The following is a 22,473-nucleotide window of genomic DNA, read 5'->3' on the forward strand; positions in this document are numbered from 1 at the left end:
GTGAACAAAAAAAGCAAGGGTTTGAAGTTGTGAATGTATTGAGTTTGGAATAGGAGTTTTAAAATGTCAGAGCAATGTTATATTTACCACTTTCCTGTGAATAAAAAACCTGTAGTAATGTCAAGAATCATCAACTCGATATGAATAGCACACATGTCGCTGGGGTTACAATGTCTGTAAATTGCTCTTTAAATGCCACTATACTGTTGTTCATTTGCTCTCTGGTAGCATTTCAATATGTCATGTTGGACCAGTATAGGAAAGCGGCATGAAAGTCAGACTTTGTCTTCATACTGCCTTTAATTGTATAGTTTCACAGGCAGCTGGTGTAATTGAAGGGAAAAAAAAGAACCTAGCATCCAACCACACTCTTCACCTCTCCGTTAGGTACTTAGAGCAGGGTCTGTGTCGGTACGGGGCCCAGTGTACGTCAGCACACTCGCAGGAGGAGCTGATGGAATGGCAGAAACGCTACGCGTCACGCCTCATCCGTCTGAAGCAACAGCAGGAAAGCAAACACTTCACTGAAAATTACATGGAGACACTAATAGAGAAGTGGATGAACTCTCTCTCCCCAGAGAAAGTGGTATGTGACTCGCTTGATAGACAACACCAGATACTGTCCTTTATACACAATGTACTGTATGTAGTGAAGGTGCATAATATATGCATCTACAGTATCTATCTTTTATCGTGAATCGCTACACAACTTCAGATTTAAATCTGTTCCACTGCTTATAGTGCATAGCATGTTCACAATTGTTGCAAACTGACCACAGGCCATAGGTTGACACTAGCCTTCGTGCAATAAATAACACGTATCAAACATGCATTTAAAAGAAGTCTTACTACAGGTGGTATAAAGCACTTTTAATCCCTTTCGATCTTTATTCCCAAAGTGGGTGTCGGAGAATAATTTTTCCGAAGTCTGCATTATTTGATCTATAGAAGTAACAATTCTTATTGTTAGGGTTTTCAAATGCTGTTGGTATTTCACCTATTTTCCTCTTTCCAGCTAAGCGACTGTTTAGAAGGAGTCAACGTTGAAACCAGCACAAGCCTCTCTCTTACTGTTACCACCAAAAAATCTTTCCAATCTTGGACCTTCTCACTGCTCTGCAAGGTAGGAAGAAAAATGATTTGTTGGCAACCATTGTAATTTGGATCAGCACCCTAATTATTAAGGATGAGCATTTAATTTTCCTGAATTAAAAAAAAAATTGCATTAAAACTTCTATCCCTTCATTACACAATGACAGTGCAAAAAACGAACAAATTCAACTAGCAATTTGGTCTATAATGTGCATTGTTAAGGAAGGGGAAGCTAGACTGCACACAGGCTGGTATCTGGTCGGTTGTAGGGTGCAAATAATGAGCTGCAGGTGATCGATTTTTGTGACCAGCCATGAAAAGTATTGATTGACATATGCTGATCATGTACTTCTTCACAGGAATTAGCCGATCAAGATCGATACCCGATCAATTGGAGCACCGATACATTGGAATGATATTAGGTTGTTTCGAGAACATGATTTGGGCTGACAGTTTGCCGCTTTTTTTTATGCTGTTTACAGCAGTAACTATTCTCCACAAATACCAATAGATAACTGTAATTAAGACAGAATCAACACCATCAGCAGTGGCTGAATTTGCAATAGATTCCATGAATTCTTAATTGATGTTGTTTTTGGCAGCCATTTTGGATTTAGTCTTCAGTCTTTTGGGGAAAAAGGCTTATTAGTTTTAGTCACGTTTTAGTCATTCCTATTCATGATTGTTTTAGTCGACAAATATTCAAAAAGGTTTGTCTCGCTTTAGTCAGTTTTAGTTCAAAACAGACATACAAGGTTTCCACCCAATTGCAAAGACTTTCTGATCTACTAAGTAACAGTGGAATCAATGTTAATTACTCCAAAATAAGCCAATAACCAAAACATTTTCTTTGGCAATTGTTGTGGCTTTATTTCTGTGAACACACCTGCTCAAGTGCAGTGAGCATACACATGCCCAAAATGTATGTTAGCAATGTATGAGGAACACTTAAAAGTATGAAACAAACATGACACTTAAGCAAGGTAAATAAACAAAATAAAAGCAACAATGTTTAAAAAAATGCAATGTATTTTCTGTTCTAAACCAACATTTTTCTGTCATCTGTCTGTGTGTCTTTGAGCAGCCTCCTAGAAAACTATATCGCATTGCCCTGCTCTACGATGCCCACAGACCACACTTTTCCATCACAGGAGTCTCTGCTGGGGAGCAGATACAAACTGTGTCCACTGGCTCTCAAGAGTGGACTCCACGAAAAGAAACAGCAGGTATGTTGTTTGGTGTATGATGCCCAATAGTCGAGAATATAGGTGTTCCAATCACTTCAAGGCCACAGACGTATAAAGTCGAGTCCGACAAACATTTGTGAAAGAATGGGTCGCTCTCTTGAGTTGTGATCAGATGCCACCTTGTGCAACAAGCTCAGTTGTGAAATTCCCTCAATTTTAAATGTTCGACAGGCGAACGGACTATATATTATAAGATCGTGGAACTGTTTGGCAATGACAGCAACTCGGCCACAAAATAGTAGGCTACATAAACCGACGGAGCGGTGTCGTATTGAACCTTATGGATTCAATGCGACGCGATGCCACCAAAAGTTTGCATTTGCAAAACCCGGTGAAATGGGCGAAAAAGCCAAATTTTGGCTTCACATGCTTCATCCACGCTGCCCAGCACACAACTGCATTCACTATACATGATAATGCGCCACCAGGTCAGCTCGTATTTAGTCAGACCGCAGCCTATGGCCAGTGTTTGCCTGATAACCATACCTGGGATTAGTACTCGCCTATCCCCAGTTACAGTCCTTGACTGATCTCTTATATGATGCAAGTGTACTTGCTTTTGTTTTTAATCTTCATATGTTATATATAAATGCCATACAAGGCAACCTGTCACATTATGTGAAACGGTTCATCAGTAAATTCAGTTCTTTGCATTCCTTGTCATTTGTGCTCTACGGACAGTGGCAGCAGACAATGGCATAGACCACTGTGTCTACAAGGTCACTGTGGAATTCACCACAGAGATCTTTGGCACCTTCAGACAGACCATCGTTTTTGACTTTGGCTCCGAACCAGTGCTGATGCAGCGAATCATGGTGGATGCTGCCTCTATTGAAGGTATGCCAAGTTCTCTGTACACATTGTGGTAAAAAGAAACTACAACCAGTTGAATTTAACTTATTGCTGTTTTCTAGATATAGAACATTTGATGGCAGCCAGACAGCAGCTCTTGATGACCGCAAAACGTTGGGACTCTTCCTGTAAGACTATAGTTGGATTCACACCTAATGAAACCATGTGTGATCTGGAGCGCAGTCTTTTATCCCGCTATCAAATCCCACTGTCGGCGGACCAGCTCTTTACTCAGTCAGTTCTGGACAAGACTCTGACCAGAGAAAACTACCAGGCCCGGCTCCATGACCTTCTCTACATAGAGGAGATTGCACAATTTAAAGAAGTGAGCAAGTGAGTCATTTGTTTTTTCCTGGTTGCAGGGGGGGAAGGGCTTTCCTATAATTCGGGAAGTGGGTCTAAATAAATAATAGCACAATCTACAACAGTAAAGAAGGCAGGGGGTTTTTTTGTCTGCCTTTCATTGAGGCTGTATTTGAGTAGTTTTCATTTACTATGAGCTTTCTTGTAGATATTTCACCATCTGTCTTAAGTCACAGTAAATACAGGCTCAACAAGATGAAGAGTTGTGTATTGTGAAATATATGCTGGCAGATGGGATAATTGTAAAACTACTCTTCCCTTTGCCATTTCTGACATACATGCTAAAATTATTGTGAATTTTCCATTTTGATGTCAGACTGAATACCAAAACTGTATGTTTTCAAGCCACCACAAGGTGTCAGTCTTGCTCTTCATTGTGAACCTGATATTTGTCTCACACACAAGGCGACTTCGAATAAGGTCTATTGACATGCCTGAGGTCAAATCTCAGAGGGTAGGTGTCAAAATCCAGTCCTGAATGACCGATGTCATTTTCCATCTCTCCATATTGCAACACACCTAATTCAAATTAACAGAATACCGGGCTTCTGCAGAGCTTGCTGATCATTTGAATCAGGTGTGTTGCAACAGGCAGAGATGGAAAACATGCAGGACGGTGGCCCTCCAGGACCAAAGTTTGACACATATGTCTCAGAGGACACTGTTATTTATTTTAATTTTTTTTAAGCCTAGAATGAGCAGACCTGCTTTATTTTCTCTGTTATCCAATCGCTTCAAGTCTTAAGACACCAGGTGCATTTCTAAAGTGCAAGTACATCTCTGATGCTTTTCAGTAGTGATTAATTTCATCAGCAGATTACTTTTTAAATTAACTACAAATGTTCATGACAGAGGACATTTTTTTAAACTCTTAAATACGAGGCTCAAATACATTGAAGAACAGTCATTAAAAGGTATGAATTATTTTAAGCGACTTGTAGAAGATGTGCCAACAGCATTTCAAGTAAAGTAAAAAGTATTTTTAGTGTTCAGCTTCCAATAAAATGTGCCTGCACATTTTCCTCTTTGGTATAATCAAAGGTATCAAAGCTGCACACCATCATATTTGGTGTACCGGTAATTGAAAAAGCCCTCCATTTTCTCTGTAGGACATAAAATGGATTAATTCATTTGCATACAGTGGGTGGGAAATATTCTGCTTTACAAATATCCCCCTCAGAGGACCATTTTGAACAATTGGTACTCAGGAGGATGGAAATCTAGAATAAAAATGTCATTGCATTTATAATGGTCGTTAATTACACAAACTTTGTTTCAGAAGTTGAAAAAAATCAAGAAATACAAACAATAAATTGGATGAGACTAAATAATTTTCAACGTTTCAACTCCCGGGAATAATTATTCTAATTTAATTGTATTGTTTTAGCTTAGAATTTGCATTTGCAATTTCATCAGATTTAAGGATGACCAACATCCTGGATCGTTCCAGTTCTGAGGGTCCACCGTTTTTTAAATGTCAGTTGGTATTCTAATTTAGATTTTTTTTTTTTTTTTTTGTCTCCCAAGGTTTAACATCAAAGTAAACCTGCAGCTGGTATCCAGCTTCATGCTGACTGGCATTTCAGTTGGAGCCAAGTATGCCCAGAATGGACAACTCTTTGCACGTTTTAAACTCACGAAAACACTGTCTGAGGTATTGAGGGAATGGATTTCACATTGTAGGCTTACTACTGGCATTCAGTTGCTTTCTCTCTTAGTCAGTTCAATGCAGCAGTGTTTCTATCACCTCTAGGACACACTGGCAGGACGACTAGTGATGACCAAGGTGAACTCAGTTCTCTTCCTCCCTTTGGGCTTGGAGGGCTTCAATAGCCAGCCTCCTCCGGGGGTCAAAGAGCGCGTCTACGAAGCTGTTATCGAAGAAAAGACCAAGGAATACATCTTCCTCAGGATCTGCAAAGACTGCTGTGATGAACTTGGACTACTGCCTGACAGAAAAATCCAGGTTTGTGCTTCACAATGTATCTAAAAAGTCGACCCACTCCTCTTCAAATGCCATTGTTTTGTGTTGCATAACATGAGATCAAGATGAATCACTTCCAAACCTTTTACACCGGTATTGTGACAGACAGTTGAAAGCATTAATTGTACCATACTTTAAAACTTCTCACTGTCTGACATGAAGTTTAGGATCTCACTGGAGGCTGCACTCACTACTTTAGGCAGCTTTATGAGGCGATAACCATGCATTTGTCCCCTGGTGGTTAGCTGACCGGTGGTTGAGAAAGTACTTAGATATGGAGCGGAGCCTGCATTTTTAATTTAAGTGCCGCCAACAATCAGGTTAATGTAATCGTGGCAGCCACAATCGTGGTCATGATTAAAATTGTTTTAATTGTGCAGCCCTACCGCAGACATCACTAATGATCGTTGTCCTTTTTGTTTTTGGTTACCTTTTGCCTCTTTTTTTCTGCTCAGAGCCCACATTTAACAGTGTTTTGGTGTTATGCGGGTTAAAGCTGTTGATTATATTGTCTGTTTAGTCAAACAGTGATGTTGCTTCTCTATCAGGTGGAACTCCAATTCCAGCTGAACAGGCTACCACTGTGTGAGATGCATTACGCCCTGGATCGCATCAAAGATAGTAAAGACAATAGCATTCTTTTTCCTGATGTTAGCCTTGTCCCAACCATCCCCTGGAGCCCCAACAGGTAATTCACACCGAACACACACTTTAACGTTGCTCCATTCCTCACTTCCTCCAACAAACCTAGTCTTTCTGTTGGAACAGTAGTTATACACAACTTATAAGGGTAACACATCTTGCTCTCATCACGGAGGGCCTGCAACGCCAGTTTATGAGATGATCAATCATCCTTATGACAGGTGAATCCAAAGAGCAGAAGTGTGTGACAATACATTCTACACAAAAATGCCCTAACATCATTTGACTTATTAACTCATTCAGTACCAGCCAATTCTGGACCAAGTCTGAAAAGACGTTTAAAAACGTCTTTGGGAGTGAATGAGTTAAAAAGAAGCGCGGGGAACTTATAGAATGTAAATGGATAAATATGCCTCATTTTCAGTCATTTAGTTGTCCCCCCACTCTTATCTATGCAAAGATTCTTATCATTTTGACCATCTTTTTTTTACAGTGAAATGTGCACAAAGAACTCCACACACACACACGCACGCACACCTTGCAAATTTTAGGATCACGTGTTGTTCGGAAATTCTCTTATGTCCCACCAAAAGTAATTAGATCATCCAGTCAAGGTTGTTTCTCATGCCAAAGCCATCTCCAGTTAATATGCAATATTTAATATTGTTCGGTCAAAAATGCCTCTCTTTAGTGGGTTCTATTTCTATAAATCCCTTATCTAATAATTACTGGGCCCATCTTCCTTTCACTTTCAGGCAGTGGGATGAACAGCTGGACCCTCGTCTGAATGCCAAGCAGAAAGAGGCCATTCTAGCCATCACCACCCCCCTCTCTATTGCCTTGCCTCCAGTCCTCATAATTGGACCCTATGGCACTGGCAAGACTTTCACCCTGGCACAAGCTGTCAAGCACATCCTACGGCAGGAAACGAGCAGGTATGTTTTATTTTGTCAGCATTTTTGCAGTCCCAAACCAAAAATTTTCCCAAGAAGCATTCGCCATCAATTTATTTACTGTAAAGCGCCCCCCCCCCCCCCCCCATGAGCAATTGACCTTGATATTGGGATTACGTTGTGTTGTTGACGTCGGTGTCAACAGTTATGAGAAACGGCGCAACTACATTATTTGAAGGAAGAATCTTTAGGATAATTGATTCAAAAATGATTTGATCGTGACAGCCCTACATTAATGATGGAATGTGACAAACCTTAGGCTATCTACGATTGCTGCTAAATATAGTGGGAATTGGCATCCACTGCCAAATCTCATTTCTTCATTCGAACCTTTCTTGTTCCTTGCGCCGCTGTTTATATTAAATATAGACATCCTTTTGAAGAAATAATGAACCATAGACATACATACCGGTATCATCGTTTCCTGGATAATTAAAGATGATCACAAATCAGTGGTCTCAGCCTCTTATTTATTACTATCACAGTATATATCCCATTTTTTAATGTGGAATTTAAATTCAAATATGTTTTGCCCGAAGACAGGTAATATAGGCTCCAGCACGCCATGACCCTCGTAAGGTTAATAATGGATGGGTGGATGCCACGTAACATGAGGCCATTGCACAACGTTTCTCAGTTCTCTCCCAAACATGAATGAACTACTTTGTTCAATGTTTTGTTAAGTGCCAGAAGGCTGACTCTATGTAACATGAAAGCGAAAAGAAAAAGATCTTCGGGACAAACTGGCAGCAAATTTAATATATATTTTTTTGTTTTACTCTGAATGGATGCAATATTCAATATTAAGTGTGAATTATAGATGTTTTAAAAGCCAAGACAAACAGAGGGGACCATTTTCGTTTAGTGACATACACTCACGTTACTCTTAGTAGTTGATGTACAGGACAGATACATTTTTGTTCAGCTTTCATGTAGGTTGACATTTTAAAAGCTGTATGGGAATTGAATACTTGTGTTTTTGGAGTGATAATTGAATTACATATAGATAATGTTGCATTTCGGTGAGAAATAAAATAGATGTTGCATTGCAGAGCGCCCTTAATATTGCTTGGGTAGCTTAACAAAATGGTAATCAAGGCTTTACACTTTGGTTCATCTTTGAGCTGGTTAATGCTTTTTTTGATGTTTTTTTTTTCGTTTTTTTTTTTTTTTTTGTCGTCAATCAGTCAATGGTTCTCCCAGGAAATAATTGGATCACAATATTTGCAGCAAGTCCAGTGTATAATTTCTCTCTGGCTTGTCTTTTGTCTCTATAGGGTTCTGATCTGCACCCACTCCAACAGTGCAGCTGACCTTTACATTAAGGACTACCTTCATCCTTATGTTGAAGCAGGCAATCCACATGCCAGACCTCTCAGGTAAAGGCATGATGGCTGAAGTCCAATTCAATATTCATTTGGCTTTGCACATGCTATTTATTTCTTATGCATGTACTTTGAATACTTGCATCTTAAAATAAGATGGTTTTATTTGTCCCTAAATTTTTGTAACGCTAGATTCATTTATGCCAATGCTATCAGATTTAAATACATTTAACTCATTCACCACCATTGATGAGTATACTTGTCAATTACACCTTTTCAACGGGTGATGGATGGGGGAATATCTGTTGCTACTTCACTGTAAATGTCAAACTTGGAAACTTTACTGGTGCACCCACCATCAGGAGATGACATCAATGCCCATTTTTTCTTTTTATATGAGATAAGTAGAGTTTGTGACTCCACTGGGAGAATATGCAACATTTTGTGCAAACTACTTTTCTTTTCTATTTTTAATTACAAAAGAATGGAAAAAGGCAAATTCACCTTTTTTTTAATGATAATCTCTAACTTGGGGATCTCTGAGTAAAAAAGGTTGATGAAATGGGGTTGAAATGAAGGGCAAGAAAGGTGGCTGGGAATTCTGATCACAAGACCTCTTAACCTAAAGACTTGATATTAAAATAAATAAACGGAGATCCTCAAGTAACCAAATGTTGCTTTGGTACATTTATTCTTATTTTCTCTCTTTCCAGGGTATACTTTCGGAACCGCTGGGTGAAGACTGTCCACCCAGTGGTCCAGCAGTACTGTCTCATCGCCAACACACAGGTCACTTTTAAAATGCCCACAAGGGATGACATCCTCAGGCATCGTGTGGTTGTGGTCACCCTCAGCACTTCCCAGTACCTCTGTCAACTTGACTTGGAGCCCGGTGAGACACATTTCATCTCGTGTATATCAGTCAAATCCAATTCCAAGAAAGGCCCGTCACAAACACATACCGTGGCGGAATAAAGCTCACTTAAAGCGTACATTGGGGACCACCACGTTTTATGTTGCGATTGTTACTCCATACTCCAAAATTGGCAGCTGTTAATTATGAAGTTGTGAATCTCCAGGGTTTTTTTTTCTTCATTTATTTTGGGTGGGGGGTAACATTTATTTTTGCTGTGGTCATGCTGAAGACCTGTCTCATAACACTCTTGCTTAAGTGCTATCTTGGTGCCAAGGAAGTATTTTGAAGTAGAATCACTTTGCTGCTATCTTGTGAAGTCTATAGGAAATTAGAAACATTTAAAAAAAAAAATACATGTATTTATTTGCAACAGCATTCGGTCCCAAATATTCATGATGAAACCCTCAACTTGTTCATTTTGATATCAGGAAAATGCTAATGTAAGAAAATGAGAACTCATATTCCAACAATAGTCATCAATTAAACATTAAAATAATCTGCAACAGAACCTCATATGCTGCTTTACATTCACTTCCCACCTGTCTCTGTGTAAACGATTATTTACAACAAATGACTTTTTTTTTTAATGTCCTGCTTCTCTTTCCAATAGTGTCCGAAACAGTTGCAATGTATGCCTTTATGCTACACAGAGACGAATAACCATCTGCGCTCACACTCACACCTAGGGATAATTTACAGTGTTCAATCAGCCTGCCATGCATGTTTTGGGCATGTGGGAGGAAACTCATTTATGTCACCTAAAAAGATAAGGTAAACGAACCACTTTGTCAGAGCAGGCAAATGACTGCCACTTAATGTTAGTGGAGAGGGCGCTTTGTTGCATGGGAATGCCATCTGCCAGTTTTAATATATTTTACATCATTAGCCTACTCCCCACATTCCATCTCTTGGGCTCGCCTAGTGTTTGATAGCGATGTAAACAGTCAGGAACAGGGGCAATGGCTGCTAAGACATCTAGCAAGTTGCTTTCACAAATTGTCACAGCTATGCTTGGATACCCCAGAAAGATGTTTAGGCTGTTTTATGTTACTAAACATGTTAATTTATGGCCTCTTAAGTGGGATTTTAGCATTTGGATAAAGTATCCATTGCTGATTGTCCAGATAATGAAATAAAAACTTAAATTTTGATCATTTATCCGTAGAATTAAGGCTCTTAAAACATGGACTAACAATATTTAAGTGTGTTCGTTTTAAAATGGTTGGATTTCATCTGTCACATATACTGCACTAAAATGAAAGAGACTTGAAAGCGTGCAAGGGCTTGCATGTGTAAAGTGAAGGACTAGTCGTGTATAATTTAATATTGTAGTTATCTTTCCCAAAGTGCTGATCATTGTGGCCTTTCCTTCTCATCCTGGTTCCTGATGCCCAATCCAGTCTCCCATCATTCTCCCGCTGACAAAAATAAAATCAGCTACAGATCTAACCTCTGATTTTGAGACAGGATCTTTAAGGAATAAACTGTTATTAAAATTAAATTAAAAATAGTGGATGAAATGAAAATCATCTTTCTTGTAAGTGTTTGATAGTGATGTAAACATATATACTATATATAAAATCAGACCTAAATTTTAAACCCCGTTAGCTTTATACTGTAATCATTTAAATTTGGTGAAAACCTCAGTTTAAGGAAATTCTGTAGTTTTTTTTTTAAGTTTTACGAGGCTGCTGCTTCAGTTCTTTTTCTGTTTTGTTTTGTTTTTTCCTGTTGCTTTTAACTGCTGCCAAATGTGACAGCTTAAGAAAATTTATACCACGCTGGTCATAATGGACACGAGGCAGTCATCATGCACGTCCAAATTTTGAATGCACAGTCTTCCCTCGCTACTTTGTGGTACGGTTCATGCGGATTCAACCTATCGCGGAATTTCAAAACAGTATTCTGCGATAAGATAGAAGAACATTAGATTTTTCAGAATAGATTTGTACTCTATTGTATTTCGTATCTGTTTTAATAGTCATTATTTATCAAATATGCTGTTTGTCCATTCAATTCAGGCCTGTTCACTCATATCTTGTTGGATGAAGCTGCCCAGGCCATGGAGTGTGAGACGATCATGCCTTTTGCTTTAGCGAGCAGTACCACCCGCATTGTCTTGGCTGGAGACCATATGCAGGTCAGTCCCAAAATAGTGTCTGCAGCAGGATATTGGTTTTGTATTTGTATTCCATCTGAGTTTTGTTTACATGCTGAGATGTCATCGCACTGTCTGGTGTCCTTAGTTAAATTAAAATCCCTTTGAGGGAGAGCGACACAGCTTGCTGCAGGTATTAGACTTGATATTTGTTTGAAATCGGAAGATAACAGCCCCGATTGAGCTATCCCAGCAGCTCAGCACAGCTACTATGAACTAACGTGGCAGTTGAGCTCCACAAGTCCACATGTTGATGTATATAAAACCTTATTTCATCATCTCCTGCTTTCTTTGCACTGCAGAGGATTACCAGCAGCATGCATGAAAGTTTAGCAAAATTCCACAGTTATTCATTTGAATTACACACTCTCTTTGAGACCACTTGTTTCCGATTGTCACTAATCTGATGTAATTTTTCAGTGTACCGGTAACTTTCTCTACATGCTATACAGTTGTGCTCGTAGGTTTACACACCGTGGGGGAATTTGTATGATGTTATTCTTTAAGGAAGACATGAGTGATCAGGCAAGAAATGTATTTTTTCTTAAGATTTAAATTTAATTAGGTGACATTTCAGAATAGCACAGTAATTACACCAAAAAGGTTCCAAAAGAAAATATTATATTGGTCCGCGTTTCATCGGCATTCATGGTTTTCCCAAAACTGCCAATGATTTCAGAAACTCATGAGCGCCACTGTAAACTACTAAAACTATTTGTCTCTCCAAGGTAACTTTGCATGGATAGTTAAAGTGACTAGTCCTCTCTAATTGTCTTTCCTTTTCAATTTACAGCTCAGTCCATTTGTGTACAGCGAGTTTGCCCGGGAGCGAAACCTACATGTGTCCTTGTTGGACCGACTGTATGAGCACTACCCTTCAGAATTCCCATGCCGCATCCTTCTGTGCGAGAACTACCGCTCCCATGAAGCTATCATAAAGTAGGTGTGAGCCCTTGATGCACTGGCGTTGTGGCGGTGTTGGAGAGATGAAAGGCTAAATGGAGGAGTTGGAGAAAAGCAGACCGACTTGGGTGTTAAGAGTGCTTCGTTTCATGATTAGGGCAATGCTCACTGAGTTGTCGTATTTCAGATGCTGTCAAAAAGCTACAGTTTGACCTGTGAAACATCAAATAAAAAAGAACACAAAGTTGCAAGTTGACATATTCAGTTCTAAGGCAAGGTCTTTTGTTTTTGGTATACCCATATGTGTGCAAATTTCAAATTATGAACTTGTGGTTGGCTGAAAACCAGGGAAACGAATAAAAAATGTATTTCAACTGACTTAAGTTTGTTATTCTTTTTGTCTTATTCCTTCCTATTGTGTTCATACTACAGCTACACGTCAGAGTTGTTTTATGATGGCAAGTTGATGGCAAGTGGAAAGCAGCCCTGCCACAAAGACTTCTATCCTCTAACCTTCTTCACTGCACGAGGAGAAGATGTCCAGGAGAAGAACAGCACTGCCTACTACAACAATGCTGAGGTATTGAAGAATATATTCGCTATAATTTCTGGACTACAAAATGCAACCTGATTAAAAGTCACGACAGCTACATTTTGCCATAAAAACATATTTGTCCACACATTGGCCGCCTCGTATAAATAGCCGCAGGTCTCTATGTTTTAGGGCAGCCATTTTAGATTTGGTCTTAGTCTTTTGGGCAAAAATGCTTATTTAGTCACATTTTAGACACTCCAATTCAGGATACATTGAGTCGACGAAACCTCAAAAAAAGGTGTTTGTCAGTTTTAGTTACAAATAGACATACGAGGTTTCCACCCAATAGCAAAAACTTTCTGATCTACTAAGGATTGTGCATTACACACAGATAAAGTGGTAACAGTGCAATCAATGTTCAATACTCCAAAATAAGCCAAGAACCAAAACATTTTTTGGGGTAGTTGTTGTGGCTTTATTTCTGTGCAATGAGCATACAAACAAACGCATGCCCAAAATATGAGCAATGGATGAGGAACACTTAAAGTATGAAACAAACATGACACGTAAAGCAAAATAAACAAAATAAAAGCAACGTTTGAACAACATAGAATGGAGGGGAGTCGTCGTGCAGTTATGGTGTAAAGTTTATTTCATCCTTAGAGCTCACAGTGTGGATGATTTTACACTCCCATTCCATCACTGCAGCTCAGAATAACTTGAGAAATTATCAATAACAAAGAGAAATAATTCACACACTTCATCCCATCATCCAACAAAATAGAGGAAAAAAATACCCTACTTGTTATAATTCCTACATCTGCCTTAATCCACTTTTAATATTTGATTTTACATACAACAAGCTAATGAACTGACATTACCCATGACGTTCACTTAACCTAAATAACTTCAAACGATAAAAGAGAGGCTACCACTGAGTACCGCAAATTTGCACCAGCTTTCCGTAGATGCTGAATATTTCCAACTGTTGTCACAGGATCATAAAGCCGCTTGGAGATAGTCTTCAAGCCTTAACGTTCAGCATGCTTGTCCGGAATTGTCTTTTTAATCTCCTGACAGAACTCTCTCCTTTGCTTTGTCTACATTTTTGTCCAGGCCTGTTTCATGAGTTTTGTTTTTAAACTAATTTTGTTGAGCCACAATTTTAAGAGCAATGTCAGATTTTCATTGCATTTTTATTATTATAATTGTCTAATTCTGTTTATTTCTATGACCAGTGTTTTTGTGTTTTTGATTTTTTTTTGAATAGAGCGTTACCAACTATTTTGTCGGTATTGTTATGGTCGAAACACTTTGACCTTTCAGAGCCTTTGCAAGAGATGCACTTTTCATCATGCCAGTTAAATATTTCATGAGTTGATGATCATTTAAATACTCTTTTGATGTTGAACATTCCCCTCCAACCGCCTGAGCTTTCATTTCATTATTGTTGTGACAAAAGTTTGGGCAGATTCTTTGTTGGGGGGCTAATTCTTAATTTAACTGTGTGGAGTTTTGACAAAATGGTCTGGACCAGTACCCTATTTAAAAAAGGGATTTTGCAAAGTATTTATTTTATATTTTTGTTTGTTTTTTAAATGTTTTGTTTTACAGGTTTTTGAGATTGTGGAGCGTGTTGAGGAGTTACGCAAGAAGTGGCCAGTCGCTTGGGGAAAGCTGGATGAGGGCAGCATTGGAGTGGTGTCGCCATATTCCGACCAGGTTTTTCGCATTCGGGCCGAACTCCGAAAGAAGAGAATGCATGAAGTCAGCGTGGAAAGAGTGCTCAATGTCCAAGGTGAGAAAAAACCTTTACCAGGTCACTATCGTTTTGTTTGTAAGATGTTTATATGTACCGAACTGGTGTACTGATGACAGCTACTGTTAAGTGCTCAGACCTTGATCAAATTTAGCATTGAAGTGAGTTTCAATTTTTTGAAGGCCTCCTGGAAATTATCCAAAAAAGTGGTAAAAGGGCTGTAAAAGTTCAACGCCTCTGGCACCCTGCTCTACTGGAAGCAAGCTAGAGTTCACGTTCTCTGTGAATTTTTGTCAATTAAATAACCAGGAACATATCCTGTTTTTTAAGAAATGATGACATATTTCTATATGGATTTAAAAAAATATTTTTAGCAGTAATATTTTCAGACTGTAATGTACATGAACACTTTCAACATGTCAAAAACAGACTAACTATAAGGGCAATGTTGAGCACTTTTTAGTGAGACGCTTAGTCATACATTTTGCTCGAAAATGCATTTTTACTCATATTTTATTCATGGTTGTTTTCGGGCGGAATTCCTTTGCCCCCAAAATGACAACTTTTCAGGAAATAAGTATTTTAAAATGCCATCTTGTTTACTCCGCTTTCTTCATGTTTGATGGGTGCCAGTCGTCCTCATTACGAGCTTCGTTCACGCGCAGCTGTCGTATCTCGTTGCATATTCACATCAATGCAACATCACCCCAAAATTATGTTCAATCGCTAATTTAGTCTTCTCAAAAAGGTCATTAACCCCCTCATTAATTGCACATAAAAGACACAGAGACGCGTACACTGAAACGGCACTCTGATTCATGCCAGAATTTGAATTTGAACAAGCACAGTTTTTTGTTTTTGTGATCTATTAGCAACCTCCAGAGCCATTTACAATGAAAACTCATTTATTGCGGGGGTTACCTTGTAAAAAGAACGAACCCATGATAGACGAAAACCGTGAAGTAGTCAGCTTAATTTTTTTTATACAAGTATTATACACTACAATACTATACTGCAGAATGAAAAAATAAAAATATAAGCTTTTTATTCAAATAATTATGATCGTTTTTAGAAATACTGTAAAATAATAATTTTAATAGTCAATACGAGGTTGGACACATTGTGACTCGTGTATTTCCCAGTTCCTCTGACTTGGCCTCTTCGACCCGAATGCTGCGATGCAGGTGTCTTTTCCCGAGAAAAAGCATAGTTGTGGGTAATTGTTGGGGTATACTGTATCTTTTTTTAAATTATAGATTTCAGTAGGGTTGAATGATGTTTGTGATATCGTTTTGTGAAAAAATTCATGATATTTGAACTATCTATTTAAATGAATATGGTATTAATTTTTAGCGACAATCAATTGTAATTATTTCTTAAGAAGTTAGGAGTTTTTTTGTGTGTATTTTGTTTTAAATAGAATGTCAGTTTTGAATGAGCACTCTCAGGCACTCAACCAAGACATGTTTCTAGGTAAACAGTTCCGGGTGCTGTTCCTAAGCACAGTGCGGACGAGGCATACCTGCAAGCGAAAACAAACGGCCATCAAGAGGAAAGAGCAGCTTGTGGAGGACTCCACTGAGGATCTGGACTATGGATTTTTGTCCAACTACAAGCTGCTCAACACAGCCATCACCAGAGCTCAGTCGCTGGTTGCGGTTGTGGGAGACCCAATAGCACTGTGCTCTGTTGGACGGTGCAGGTACGACAGGCTGTCTTTCATACCACTGGAGAGTTTGTGAAAGTGGAGTGAATCTATTTTCTTATCATGTCATTTTAAAAATTCCAACCGATTTTGAGCTGATTTTTAGCTTGTATAGTTCCGACCAATCCATACAGTATCCATATATTTTGAGAGCCTAAAATCTGATCTGTCTTGCATTTCCACTGCCGAGTGTAGAGGTGGCATAGCAATAACTGTCAGCTACTTAAATGATGTGACATAAAACCTAACATGGCGTAACCCACCATCAAACAATTAAATGACACTAGTGAGGAAATCCTGCATTGTATTTTCTTTGTTGACATGTGGCTGTTCGTTACAAGATAAAATATCAAAGCATTTGACAAGGGACACACAAAAAACAAAACTAAAGAACCAAAGAAATTACTGCACCAAATCGAATCCCAAGGAATGCAGACACAGGCAGTCGTGATACTCTAAATAGGAGTTTCTGAAGAAGATGCTTACTTAAATGCTGTCTCCTCTCTGTTCATTTTTAGAAAATTCTGGGAGCATTTTGTTTCCATCTGCCACGAAAATTCAAGCCTCCATGGCATCACTTTTGAGCAAATAAAATCCCAACTTGAGGCCCTGGAGCTAAAGAAGACCTATGTTCTCAACCCTTTGGCTCCAGAGTTTATCCCGCGTGCCCTCAGGCCCCTGCAAGGGCACCCGCCTTCACAGGTGCTACATGCCCACCATCATCCTCATCCTCAGCATGTGCAGGCGACATCCACAAAGCAGGCACAGCAGCAACAGCAGCAATCGCCACCTAAGGTAATGTGGGTTTTTTGTTTTGTTTTTGTTTGTTTTTTCATGTAGTTTGGAGTAAAGCCAATAAAACCAACATACAATAACACTTGCATAATCATCCATCTGACTTTCATATCCAATTATCTTGCTATCGCCTTTAATTCAATGTGTACACAGACAAGATTGGGACGTACAAAAAAAAATATGTCAAAGATTATTCATTTGTTTTGCAGCACATTGTGGCAATGTTTTTCGGGTTGATGCCCTCTTTTACGCAAGCCCGTATGGATGGATGGTGGAAATAAATTGTGGCTAAATTGCTTTCTTGTTTCATGTAACATGTTCCCAACCCCTGACAAGAAATGACTTTTCTGGTCATTAATTTTAGAAACTGCGGTGTTTCTATATATATATTTTTTTTTAATGTGCCTACATCTGTCCCCGCTGTCTGCCTCAAGGTAAAGGTTAACAAAATCACCACTGCTGCCAACCTGCTGCCATCACCCACTGGGCCTAATGAGCTGCGGCATCAGCTGGCTTTAGCTTAAGCTATGAAACATTTGATCCTGTGAGGTCTCCAGTAAATGTTATTTCAGCATATGCATCATGTTGCTTGTTTAAAAGGTCATCCCATTATTTTAGTATTCATGGGTGGCATATTGTTGTAACAGTCATTCTAGCTTTTTGTGCAATATTTTTAGGCTAAGCTTTCTAATCTGTTTGGCATGGAGGTTCATTGCTGCAAGGCAGGTTTATTAGCACACAGTATTTAGACATGTGGTCGGTCCATAGTCACGTAGTTATATAACTGAGTCCAACTTAGATTTGAAATTGAGTACTGCATGACTGAATAATATTCGGATTAATTTAGTTGCTCTACGATTACACACTTCGATTGACGCCTCCCCATTGATAATGAAATGGGCATACAATTGCAAGTGTGACGTGTTACAGCAGGACCACTCTAAAAGTCCATGGTTTTCCTTTGGAGCGGCAACACATGGCCACTCATTTGACTTGTATGTGATTTTCGAATGATTCTTTCTTGCAGAGCAAACATGCCAACCACACAGAGCACCTTCCACCTGAAGGATATGGTGAGTGTTTTGAGTGTTCTGCTCATTTTCTTAAGTATTCTGCGGAAGTGTGACACCCCCCACCTCTTTAAATAAATAAAGTACCGGTACATGGTACTGTTTGCCAAGTCAATGACATCATTGTCATCATGGCTTGTTGTGAATGCTTGAGGTAAAATTATGACGTCTCACCATCATTGTCATGTCTTCAGGTTGCATTAAAAAGTAATGTGTCAATCAACTCATAACAGGAAAAGTTTTTGAGACAATCCCACCTAACCAGTTACCAACCATGGTGCCGCCGGATCCCGGTGACCTGTAAATGTCAACTACAGGGTTCTCACATTTTGCGTGAAATTTTTGAAAATGTAATTTATAGCAAGGTGTATGTATGTGCGTGTCGTTTTTTTTTTCTTCAAGAAACAGTACAGATAAATGTATAGACTAATGCAAAAACGATGACAAAATGAGGACAAGACACTGAAGTTTTTTTGTTTTTTATTTTCTATTTTATAGTGGCAGTTTTTTCTCTACTTGGTCTTCTACTCCTCCTTTTAACCAACACTGTCCCTGTCTCCATGAATTCCTTGTGCCATGCACAAATTGAAGGATGTGACGGACTTAATCCTTTTTGGGCGGTTATTTAAAAGCCTATTTCATCAACGGGGTGCCAAAAATAAACAAATGCAGTGTAATCGAAAACTTCAATAACCACTGAGTACACAAACAAATCGAATGAATTGCTTTTACTTAACAACCACCCTTTAAAGGGAAACATTCTGAAGTGGGCTCAGTAACACACATGCAGTTAAATCTTTTAAAATGATTTAATCCCAGGGTAAACAGTATTTTGAATTCCTCTCATTGCAGTCCAGCCCAACCCAGCCGTTCTAATGGGAAACCCAATCCAGGCATTTACACCGCCTGTGGGTGCCGCCCCAGCTGGCTTGGGCAAGTCACCAAGTCCTGTTCAAAGGATAGACCCTCACACAGGCGCTAGCATCCTTTACGTTCCAGCAGTATATGGCGGAAACATGGTCATGCCCATGCCACTTCCCGTAAGTGTTCTGCCTCGATAAAAACATGAGTCCATATTCACAAATATGTGCAAGCCAATTTTGGATAAAGAGCTAAAAAGCTCGTCTTGGATCATCATGTTGAGATCAGAAAGGAATGATGTTATTGTTTGTATTTTTTCTTCTTAAGTTGCCCTGGCCAAGTTATCAGAATCGCTTTGCTGTTGACCCGCGCATCATGAGCCACCAGGCAGCCATGGCCTACAACTTCAACCTTTTGCAGGCCCAGAATCGAGGCTCCCCTATTCCCTGCAGTGGAGTGGTACATCCATCTCCCCTAGGAGTGGGCCAACCAAGCCCCGACACAGATCTACAGTCAGATGCCATCAGAAATGGCATGCTTTGATTTTCCTTTTATAACAAAATTTCACAGAGATAAGATATTATGCTAATAACACCATCGTTGTTGACTACTTTTTAGGAAAACTTGAAGGATGTCCGAAGTCGGAGCAGACACCCGAGAGAAAAAACGCAGAAATTAAGGATAAACAGGTACCCTGTACAAAAACATATTCCAAACAAATCCTGTCTTTTTTTGTTTTGTTTTGTTTCACCCCCCAGCTCCACAATCTCTCACCTTGTTTTCAACTAAACACACACACACACACACACCACAGAATCCTGAAATATCATTTTTATTTTAACTATTTGGTATATTCAGTCCAAAAAAAATCTATAAGATTATGGCTTTGCATATATTTACCTACATTGATGGATTGGTTAATTGTGGTTAAAAAAATAAGATGTCCAAGTGGCACTTGGAAGAAAGTGTTTGGACACCCTTGGTTTGGTTGAAAAAGCGAATCACTTATTTTTAAGTTAAATTTACTGAACTTGTGTCCAAATTTTAATTCAATAAACATGTTATTGTTTTCACTTTACTATGAATATCTCGCATGGATATTTTTAACCGGTATTAGTAGAAAACCTATGAGTTTATGTGATTAGTTTTCTTTGCCTGGAGAGCTGTATTTTGAATACCTACCTTGTACAATAGCTTTCATTTACTACTTATTATTGAGTTTTATGCTCTATGTTTAACACAACGCCCCAACCGTATTGTAATTGTGTCTGTAATTTTGTGAGGGTTTTTTTGTTTGTTTCCCCCCCACCCCAAGTCCAAAAGAGAGAGAAATTAAATTTTAACAATACATGTTGCTTTGGATAGTGACTGACTGACTGTATGACAGCACCATCAGATTCAATGTTTTGACACACAAACATATATAATTCAAATGTTAATTAACTTGTCTTCCTCCATGTTTTTCAATGCATAATTCTTTTTCCAGGGTGATTTTGACACTGGGCGAAGTCTGGAATCACAGGCCGATGTGCTAGCCGGTTTTCCAAATGCACTGCTTCACCGGAAAGACCCCTCGGCTGCTCAGAGAGCACTCAGTTATCATCTGGCACCACCTAATCCCGCCTTCCCCACGCATCCCGTCGGTGGAAGAGCCCTCCCTCAACAATGTCCAGTCTCAAGGCTGCCTTATCGGGTAAACCAGCCTCAACACCCAGCAATGGTCCAACAGAGTCAGGTCAGCCCTGCTTTCCCTAGTGGAGGTCCCAGTGCATCCTTTTTTGGTGGCAGTATTGCCCCACATAGGGCTGCCCAGTCTCCCACTTTAGATGTGTCAGAATCTGGAAGTGTAGAAGAGATGGGGAGCTCCATTAGGACTCCTGTGCCCCACCTGGGAGGTCACCACCCTAATTTATCACAGCACAACAATAGAGTCAGCAGCTTTGGGGAGGAAGGACAAGAGGCGGTGCACGCAGATGGTCTTGGTGAGTTGTCTTGAATGGATGTGAATGTGCGAAGTCACAAAGGCAGTCATTTTAGAGCAGTGTCATGGCTTTTTAGATCTTCGGCGCCCCTTGGCTCTGGAGGTCCTGAACCAGCAGCAGCAGGCTGCCAGGCTCAGCCAGTGGAATGAAGCAGCAGGCCCTTTCCTCCCAGGGGGAGTCGCCTTCCCTTTGCCCCAGCAAATCCCCCACCTTGCTCAGCCAGGCATGGCTCGCTTCTCACATCAGTTGCACCGTGCAGCTAACTGGGGCCTTGGTGCCAACATGGAGGATGAAGCTGGTTCGGCTGCTTCCACTGGTCCACCTTTCAACAGGTTAGACCAACCACTCCTATCAAACAAAGAACTGTGTTTTAAAATCATGTAATAATTTTGTGGTTTAATTTCTACATTAATTTGTCAAATGTTCTTGGTGTTGATTGCGTCAAGATCTGGTGTATCATCGCATTTTCACTCGTCAGGTACACAGGCCTGCTGAGAGAGATCCCCCAACAGGAGCCACCTGAAACCAGGGAAGCAAGTGAAATTCAACCTCCTCCTCAATCTCGCCTTCTCCAGTATCGCCAGTCCCGTGCCTCGGCCGACCCTTCATCTTCTTTAGCTGCCACTACAAATCATGCCGGTCAATTTCCATCTGGGCCTTTCCCCCACGAAAGCGGACGTGATCAGCTGAACAACAATGTTCTCAACACGGCAGCTCTGCAGCAGCATCCTGTTGGAAATCCCCTTTACAATAGCAGTTGCTATGCACAGCAGACACCAGCCCACCCCACCAGTCCCCCCGCTTCCCAGGTCAAATACCTTTTACAGGAGGCGCAGTGGTCCCACGGTGGAGGTGCATCTGTCAGCCCGCCCCAGCAGAGCCACTTGTTGGGTAACCAGGCCCATGGTCTTCCATACGGAGTGCCCGTCATGGCCCCACCCAGCAGGCAGGAGCAAGTCCATTTGATGCAGCTTCACCATCAGCAGCAGCAGCAGCAGCAGCAACAACAACATCATCATCATCATCACCATCACCATCATCAACAACAACAGCAGCAGCAGCAATCTCTGCAAAGTCAAAGTCAAGACCAGGAGTCCTACCACTCATTGTCACCCAGAACATCTGCAACCACTGCCCTGCACAGTGTAGATGAGGTAGATATCAAACATGTATTTGGATTGCTCTGTGCTGTCTTCATCAATCAGAATTTAAAATATGGTGTATTGGATGCAAAACGTTTGACCTTTGTGTACTGATATGACCCCAACTAACAACCTGAGCTGTTAAAAAGTTTCTTTTCTCTTTTTTTCCCCACTCCCAAAAGAATGTGA

General features: G+C 39.9%; 1 protein-coding gene across 1 annotated transcript in view; it reads left to right on the plus strand.

Annotated features, from left to right (window-relative positions):
- Positions 1-22,473, plus strand: part of helz (helicase with zinc finger) — a 34,866-nt gene that overhangs the window by 7,804 nt on the left and 4,589 nt on the right. The window contains exons 8-31 of the mRNA XM_086120128.1: positions 388-586; positions 1,016-1,123; positions 2,177-2,318; positions 3,021-3,176; positions 3,254-3,524; positions 5,082-5,208; positions 5,308-5,520; positions 6,087-6,226; positions 6,936-7,115; positions 8,411-8,512; positions 9,172-9,350; positions 11,396-11,514; positions 12,326-12,471; positions 12,868-13,015; positions 14,585-14,768; positions 16,203-16,431; positions 16,953-17,229; positions 18,257-18,302; positions 19,152-19,339; positions 19,488-19,692; positions 19,779-19,849; positions 20,647-21,142; positions 21,219-21,474; positions 21,621-22,296. Coding sequence (XP_085976254.1) covers positions 388-586; positions 1,016-1,123; positions 2,177-2,318; positions 3,021-3,176; positions 3,254-3,524; positions 5,082-5,208; positions 5,308-5,520; positions 6,087-6,226; positions 6,936-7,115; positions 8,411-8,512; positions 9,172-9,350; positions 11,396-11,514; positions 12,326-12,471; positions 12,868-13,015; positions 14,585-14,768; positions 16,203-16,431; positions 16,953-17,229; positions 18,257-18,302; positions 19,152-19,339; positions 19,488-19,692; positions 19,779-19,849; positions 20,647-21,142; positions 21,219-21,474; positions 21,621-22,296 — 4,858 coding nt within the window. The remainder of the gene's footprint in view (positions 1-387; positions 587-1,015; positions 1,124-2,176; positions 2,319-3,020; positions 3,177-3,253; positions 3,525-5,081; positions 5,209-5,307; positions 5,521-6,086; positions 6,227-6,935; positions 7,116-8,410; positions 8,513-9,171; positions 9,351-11,395; positions 11,515-12,325; positions 12,472-12,867; positions 13,016-14,584; positions 14,769-16,202; positions 16,432-16,952; positions 17,230-18,256; positions 18,303-19,151; positions 19,340-19,487; positions 19,693-19,778; positions 19,850-20,646; positions 21,143-21,218; positions 21,475-21,620; positions 22,297-22,473) is intronic.

Source organism: Hippocampus guttulatus, chromosome 9 (assembly GCF_054856545.1).
Source record: "Hippocampus guttulatus isolate MCC_2025c chromosome 9, RoL_Hgut_1.0, whole genome shotgun sequence".
Taxonomy (NCBI): Eukaryota; Metazoa; Chordata; class Actinopteri; order Syngnathiformes; family Syngnathidae; genus Hippocampus; species Hippocampus guttulatus.